The 7,478-nt window shown below is 57.3% G+C and overlaps 2 protein-coding genes across 2 annotated transcripts; one reads left to right on the top strand and one right to left on the bottom strand.

Annotated features, from left to right (window-relative positions):
• Nucleotides 1-240: 240 nt before the first annotated feature.
• Nucleotides 241-912, bottom strand: COL26b_013618 (uncharacterized protein; the record flags this gene model as incomplete). Its single annotated transcript, XM_053186213.1, has 2 exons — nt 241-496; nt 552-912. Coding segments are annotated over 2 exons (617 nt in total), but the record flags the coding sequence as incomplete, so codon positions are not given.
• A 4,878-nt stretch (nt 913-5,790) lies between these two features.
• COL26b_013617 (uncharacterized protein) lies at nt 5,791-6,989 on the top strand (the record flags this gene model as incomplete). Its single annotated transcript, XM_053186212.1, has 3 exons — nt 5,791-5,934; nt 5,987-6,660; nt 6,710-6,989. The coding sequence occupies 3 exons, from the start codon at nt 5,791-5,793 to the stop codon at nt 6,987-6,989; spliced, it is 1,098 nt and encodes a 365-aa protein (XP_053029856.1).
• Between the last annotated feature and the right edge of the window lie 489 nt (nt 6,990-7,478).

Below are 7,478 nucleotides of genomic sequence, written 5' to 3'. Positions count from 1 at the left end.
CCCCTCTCAACCTCCCCCTTTTCCCCCCTCGGTCCCATCCCACCAAACCGCCCACTCGTCGCATTATAAACATGCCTCTCCCCCGCCTCCCTCCCCCCCCTCCCCACCACCCAAAAAAAAGGCTTCAAAAGCACAGTCACCGGCGCCGGCGACAGCCAGCTCGGCGCGTGATACCGGCCCATATTCCCCGTGTCCACCGCCCCGGGCCAATTATGCACAAACGTAATTTTGGCATTGTACGGGTCGGAGGCTAGCCGGTCCAGGAAGAGCGTGTTCATAATGCTCATGTGCGTCTGTGACCTCATCCCGCCAAAGTTGCCCGCCTTCCGGAGGTCCAGGTCGTCAACTAGCAGATTCGTGGAGAGGAAACTCCCGCCCAGCACGGTGAGCACGCGCGGCGACGGGGAGGCGCGTAGGAGCGGGAGGAGGGAGAGGGTGAAGAGCATGCGGCCGTAGTACTGCAGCGCGTGGGTAACTTCAATCCCTTCAGGTGTATCTGTATATGACCGTTAGCACCAGTCTCAACACCCACTTGCGGAAACGATATTCACCATTCCGCCCTCCAAAAGGCGCATACCCCGCCGTCAAACACAGCAAATCCAACCTCTCCTCCTTCTCCTTGATGAACTCGCATACGCGCTTCACTTCAGAGAGCAGCGACACCTCCGCCTCGACCCATATGAGCTCCGCCTGCGTGTTTTTGCGACGGAGGGTTTCGAGAACAGGGCGCATTGCGGGCTCGCTGGCCTTGCGCCCGACGACGTAGCATTTTACAGGTAGGTTGAGCGAGACGAGCTCGGTGAGGGTGCATTTTCCGATGCCCGACGTGGCGCCTACGAAGAGGGCTGTTTTGGGGACGGTGGAGGGGGTTAGGGCGGCGTTGGAGGCGCGGACCTCGGTGAGGGAGACCATCGTTGCGGTGTTGGAAATGGTGGAGATGAAGTCCCTTGCGGTGGTTTGGTTTCTGGATTATGTATTTACAAGATACGACGAGCTGGGCTGGGACTTGATCATTTGCGAGTTGGCAGAGAAGTTGTTTTTATATTGGATGTTGAGTCCAAATCCTCGCATAGCCTCGCATTTCACATTGGGTTAGATGGTGAGCGGACAAGCCATGTCGCACTAGTCGTGTAGAGCCATGGAATGATGTTCCTTTCTCCGCACGTTCGGAAGGAAGAACTTAAGAAGTGCCCTTTTAATCAAATAATGCTGACGCTACGGCGGCGGAGCGGCACGGATTGCAATGCAGTCTCGCCCGCTAAAGCCGAAACTCCGCCGTGGTGTGGATGCTTCGCATTCCCAATGCGGTATGCGAAGGATCCACTTTGGCCCGTCTGCGGTCGGGCGACGAACGGCGCCGGATCCTACCGAGCCCGGCCTAACTAAGTCTGGCTCGGAAAGAATGCGAGCATCCGGGCAGTCTCCGGGACAGTGGGTGAGTAAGCGGGGTTTGGAAAGCATTCATCAGGGGGTAGGTTACATTGGCCCTCACCGCGCGCGACGGCCCCCTGGCCAATGATGTTCTCCATTCACGGGGGAGTCACTGTTTCGCGGCTGGCGGTACGCGCAGCCTGCGAGGGGGATTGTTTCGAGACGTCGATCATGGAAATGACATGTTCGCCTCTTGAAAGCGAGATTTGTTTGCCGGCAGAATGCAGTATGGGGAAATCGCGGCTAAGAGTGATCATGGAAAATCTTAGATAACAGCCGACATCCCCACGGTTGCGAGGGTTCTTCATCGGAGAGTTTACATGAGATTTTCATATTGGTCGTGGTGGTTGACTTGGTGTCTTTTGGCAAGAAGCTTGGTTTGCTTATTTTCCTCGGCGGACAAGACCAGGCTTGCATTAGCGAGCGGGATGGAGTCAGCGGAACGAGGGCTGCGAGGCGCCAAGATGAGAGAGGCCAGCCAAGCGCCAAGAGGTGCTGAGCTTGGTGGAACAAGACGCCGAGAGATGCGACGCAACAACGGCCAATCGCCAATATTCTGCCCTGGACAGGATGCTGCCGTGTCATCGCAAGGGGAAATAACCACCTAGCTTTTGCGGAGAAGGTTCTTTCATGTTTGACAAGGGTGGACGGATGGCGACGACGGTTCGTCATTCGAAGCCTCCATGACTGTAAGTGGTGAGACTTCCAACAACCGTCGCACATGCAGCGGTGCTGAACAGAGGCGGGATGGTTTCGAGTGGTTTGACAGAGGAGGACTCGTCCACCTGAGCCCAGACCTGAGAACTTCCTCAACAGGAGAACCTCTCAACCTCTCCCTTGAGCTAGGAACATCCGCCTGATGTAACCAGAATTTTCGGCGGTGGCGTGGCTTGCAAGACAAATTCAAGACTTTGTCGGAAAAGCAAATGTCTGGGCCAGTGAGCCCCTTTTCCGTTTGGGTTTTCACTGTTGTAGAAACGCCGGTTGTGATCGAGCCAGATCAAGCCAGCACACAGAGGGAGCCGTGAAGAAAGGAGGGACGCCTGTTTCCCTGTTGTGAGACATCTCGGGAGATTATGTGCAGTCTTGGTCATCGCCGAAGAGACGCTGGTCCCGCGGAAGTTGAGAGAACCGAAGGAGATTCCGACACGACGGGAACGAGTATGGAGATGAGAAGTCGTTGGCTTGGCTAACACTGGCTTGTCCTCATGTGCGCGGTTTATGCGTCGCAAAACCAGGTCAGAAACCTGAAGCCATGGGGAGATGACGACTGCTTGGCTTCCAAGACGGCATTCGGTATCTGCCAAGGTGGTCAGGCAAGATGATGTCGGTAGGTATGGTGACCCACGTCGCATTCAAATTGAGTGCCCTCGTGAGCGTCTGGGACGACAGAGCTGGGCGACTTGGCAAGCCGGCGGCGGTGGGGAGCATGGATGGGATACGGATAACGAAAGCGAACATGAGTGTAACTCTGGGCGGTGGCCGAATGACGCGCCGGGAGCCGAGTACGGGCCAAGCGATGGTCGAGGCAAACAGAACACATCAGGCCTCCCCGCTGAACGACAGCGCGCCCTCTGTTCGTCGCGTGGAGTCTGGGAACTGGGTCTTTCGCAGTGGTTTCGCAGTGCTGAATGGTGGCGGGCGCAGAAGAATGGGGATGGCTTCAACAGGCCCCATGTCGTCGTCAAACATCAGACGCGATGCCGGTAGGCGCTGGGACTTGGCGCGGTGAGGGGCGTCTGACGTTTGGAGGCGCGCCAAGAGGCTTCGAAGACAGGCAGGCTGTACCGACGGGAGGTCGAGACGACGGCAGAAAAGGTGCTGAGGGATGGTATGGCTTGCAATTGAGGCGCATTGAGGCTTGACGGAGCACGCTGACTGGTGGAAGTGCTCACAGACAGAGGCGGAGGGCGAGGGAGAGGGGCTGAAGAGAAGGCGAATGCAACGTGCAGTTAGTTGGTGATGGTCTGCAGGTGGAGGCGGATGGTTTGTCGCAGGCCCTGGGAAGGGTGAGACGCGCCCAGAAGAAATCAGGAGCTGCAAGACTTGGCGAGGCGCGGCCGGTGGTCAACTGGCCGCGTGTTAGTGGACGAGCAGCGCAGCCATCAGCAGGTCGAGGCGCTGAAGGAGAAATAAGCGAGGATTTTGCGGCGGACAGGGAAGCGGCTTTCAGCGGCGTACCGCCTGGATGGTACGCTGCCACGCAGACGGCCAGCGACGGCCCCTCCCACATCACGACCTGACACCTGGGGGGGGAGCTTAGTCAGGCTGCTTATTGCTCAACAGTCACCAGCAATTCAGGGTCTCGGGGCTGGACCTTTACCTCTGCAACCCCTGCCATCACCAGCGCCCTGGTTTGACTTGGCGGCCATTCAAGCTCTTGGCTCTGCAAAAATCAGGCGGTTTTTTCTTGCCCCTTCTTCCTGTCATCCCTTCTCGCATCCATCCCCACGGGATCCAATGACTTGATCTGTGCTAGCCTCATCACGAAATGTCTTCGTCAGGCCTCATTCAGTCGTTCCTGCTGCCGGAGGCGTCGACTCTGCGACACTTGAAAGAAGAAGCTGCGGTGCGGGTGCCTCCTGCTGCGGCCTGGAACTGGCTGCTTCCTGTCCAGAGCGTCGTCTCAGTGCGCAGCTGCGACGGCTGGAAGGTACGAAAAGTGGACCGCCTCCTTCCCCCTGTGTCGTCCGAACACAGCAGGCAAGAGTCCGAGGAGGCAGGCGCTCCTGAGGCCTGTGCTGGGCGCCTCCTTCCAATGGACGCTGGCAGGCCCTAAACGGCCTTAAGGTTTAGGGCGCTACCAACGGCCCATTAAGGTTTTTAGCTGTGAGCTGGTCCCTGACCGCCCTCCACTGTCGACCTACCTAACGCAGGAAAGGACTGCCACTGCCACGCGTGAGACGGGAACTGCCAAGCCTTCTTTCCCTCCCCTTCTGCTCCACCAAAAGAGAAGGTTAAGCTGCGGCAGGCATCGCACTTGCCGCCTTCCAGTCCAAGACTTCCTCCTATCCGTACCTGACCTTAACCTGCTCACCAAGGAAGGCATGAAGCATGGAACACACGTGCAGAGGTGTGTACGTACCTGCTTGCAACTGTGCCCATCGATGGAAAGAGGGAAGGTCCAGTGGCCTCCCCCTCCCCACCTTCTGGTCTTGGGTGCATCTCTTGGACTTCTCTTGGATAGAGCCTCATTTCTTGTCCTTCTCTTGGAAATTTCCTCCCGTCCGCTTATTTCTCCGAACTGCACTTGAACGGCCGTTTGCCTAGAAGCAGATCATTTCGAATGCCTATTTTTAGTCCTCGCCTGCCGCCTCCGGGAAATCACCATCATGGCCTTTAAGGATCGCTCCCCATGGTGTTGAGCGCCGGTTGATCGCCTTCGTCTCAAGAGGAAGATCACCACCCAGCGCAGAGAACATGAACATGGGGACGGGGCTTCACCTCCGTCCGAACCAAGACTGTCGCTCGCCGTCACGCCGCGCTGCCTCATTGAGACTCGTGCTACGCATCCCCATGGATTTTCTGCTCGACCTTTTGCTGGCTGGGCCAAGCCTTCAACCGATAAAGTGGTCATATTCCCCACAGCCTTTCCAACCCTCCGGAGCCTGGCAGTTTCATCCTGGCGACGGACTCCCATCCTGTCAACCAGACCGGGGCCCTGGTCATTCCGCCCGCCGCTCCAAACGGCCCCTCTCCTCCGTCTCGACAGCCATCGCCCACTGCCGGGCGAGAACACACTGGCCACGGCCATGCTTGCGGTCCCATAGTCCAGATGGCATGCCGTCGCATTCGATGGAGAAGCTTGAACCGCCCCCGTCAGCACCGCCAGAAACACGCCTACGATACCATGGGAAACGGAGGCGCTCATCCCCAAACGCAAGGCACCCTTATCCTCGTTCTTCACTCGCCCATGGCTGCTCGTTGCGCCCTCTTCGCCTCCCGCCTCCTCTCACAACCCTGGATGAAGCGCTTGCCAAGTCCCTCACCATCATTCCGTCCCTCCTGCCTCGTCCGCTCCGAGCATCTACCCATGGGTCGCTGTCTTTGATGCTATTTCTGGACTTTCGAGGGCGATCATCTCGATAGCCATCCTTCAACTGACGACTCCAGCTCCAAACTATATAGACATCATGCCATCTTGACACAGACGTACTCCTTTTTCCTGGTTCATCTCGTTTCTTACCTCACCAACCTTTACCAACTTCACTTCTCTTCCCCGTTCGTTTCGTTTCTTCCCCAAGAGGGCTGGCCTTTACACTGTTTAACCAATAATTGACTTTTTTTTCTTACTACTCTTCTCTTCTCTCAATCTTTTGTAGGCCTTCACGAGCTGGTCCGTACCCTACCGTCCTTACAATGGCTTCTCGTCTCTTCACCGCCGGCGTCTTTGCCGCTTCCGTCTCTCAAGTCCTGGCTTCTTGCGCTTACGGCACTCATCTGGATCCCCGCGCCGAGGGTGGAAAGGTCAAGGTCAACACCTTTGCTTACTCCGGAACCAATGTGAGTAGATTCGCCTCTCAGCTCGCCTCGTCTTTACTAACAGGCTTCAAAGGGCCCCCTGAACTGGGTTGCTCTTGACGCTACTGCCAACGCCCTCTGCGCCACCGGAAAGACTCAGTCCCCCATCGACATGGTTGCCGGTGCCTTCAACACCCTCCCCGGCAGCTCCATCAACCTGCAGATCCCCAACATGGAGGAGACCGAGTTTGAGAACCTGGGAACCACCGTCGAGGTCATCGCCAAGGGAGGCTCTATGCAAGTTGGCGGCTCCAACTTCACCCTCCAGCAGTTCCACTTCCACCTGCCTAGCGAGCATCTCGATGCCGGAAGGAGTATGGCCATGGAGATGCACATGGTTTTCGAGGGAGCCAACCAGGAAATCGCCGTCATTGGCACCTACATCGATGTTGAGCAGGGCGCTGCTGCCGCTGCCCCCGTTACCGAGGCCCCCGCCGCTGAGGCCGCTAAGAACAAGACGACTGCCGCCGAGCGCCGCAGCAAGATGTCCCGCCGCGCCTCTCTCGACGCCGCCAAGGGTGCCGAGGGTGCTAAGACTATCCCCAGCATGACTCTTAACCCCGTCAAGGCTGAGGCTGCCTCGTCCAACCTTCTCGCTACCGTCTTCTCTTCTCTGGATGCCATCAAGGAGCCTGGCACAGTCACCAAGACTGGCGCCCTCGACATGCAGGAGGTCGTCACCCTTCTCAGCGCTGGCCAGTTCCAGAGGTAAGAAAACAAATTCCTGACAACAAGAATATCACTAACTTTGCTGCAGCTACATGGGCTCTCTTACCACCCCTCCCTGCTCCGAGGGTGTCCAGTGGCTCGTCTCTACTCAGCGCCTCATGGTCCAGCCCCAGACCTTCAACGCCGTCCGTGATGTCATTGGCTTCAACGCGCGCTTCCCACAGAACACCCTCGGCCAGGACAACATCCTTCAGGTCGCCCAGAAGACTGTTGCCAGTGTCAACGCCGCTGCGCCTGCTGCTGCTCCTGTCGCAGCCGCCCCTGCCGCTCCCGCTGCCGAGGCCGCTGCCCCTGCCGCCCACGCATAAACAACTACCACGAACGGTGACGATTGCGACGAGACGATATCATGACAGGACACTGGAATCACTCAGCGCGGGATGAACCGGGAACACAAGGTTGCGGAATGCCTGTTTTGAGTTCGACTGTATCCCGGCGTCATGCGAGTCGATGGGAGAAAGGAGGATCCTCCGTCGGAAAGAAAAGCCCCGGGCGCAACACGCGCAGCTGAGACAAGACTACAATGTTTTTTACGCGAGCCAGCTGCGCAAATGTCTACAGACATGACTAATTGAAGGACAGTTGCACCCGGGCATCTCAGTTGTCTGCGAGAAAAGCATGTGTAGATATCCAGTGATTTCCTTTGTGGTTGCCGTCTGGCATAGATGACAGACGTTTATTCTTGATGTACAAGATGGGATGAATGGCTTGGCAAAAGAAAGTGCGGTTGGCAACATACTAGACACAGTGACTTGTTGGGGGAGATACCACGGGGCTCCAAAGTCCCAATGCATTGC

Source organism: Colletotrichum chrysophilum, assembly GCF_026319265.1.
Source record: "Colletotrichum chrysophilum strain AFK26 chromosome Unknown scaffold_241, whole genome shotgun sequence".
Taxonomy (NCBI): Eukaryota; Fungi; Ascomycota; class Sordariomycetes; order Glomerellales; family Glomerellaceae; genus Colletotrichum; species Colletotrichum chrysophilum.
This window is presented reverse-complemented; position numbering and strand designations above follow the sequence as displayed.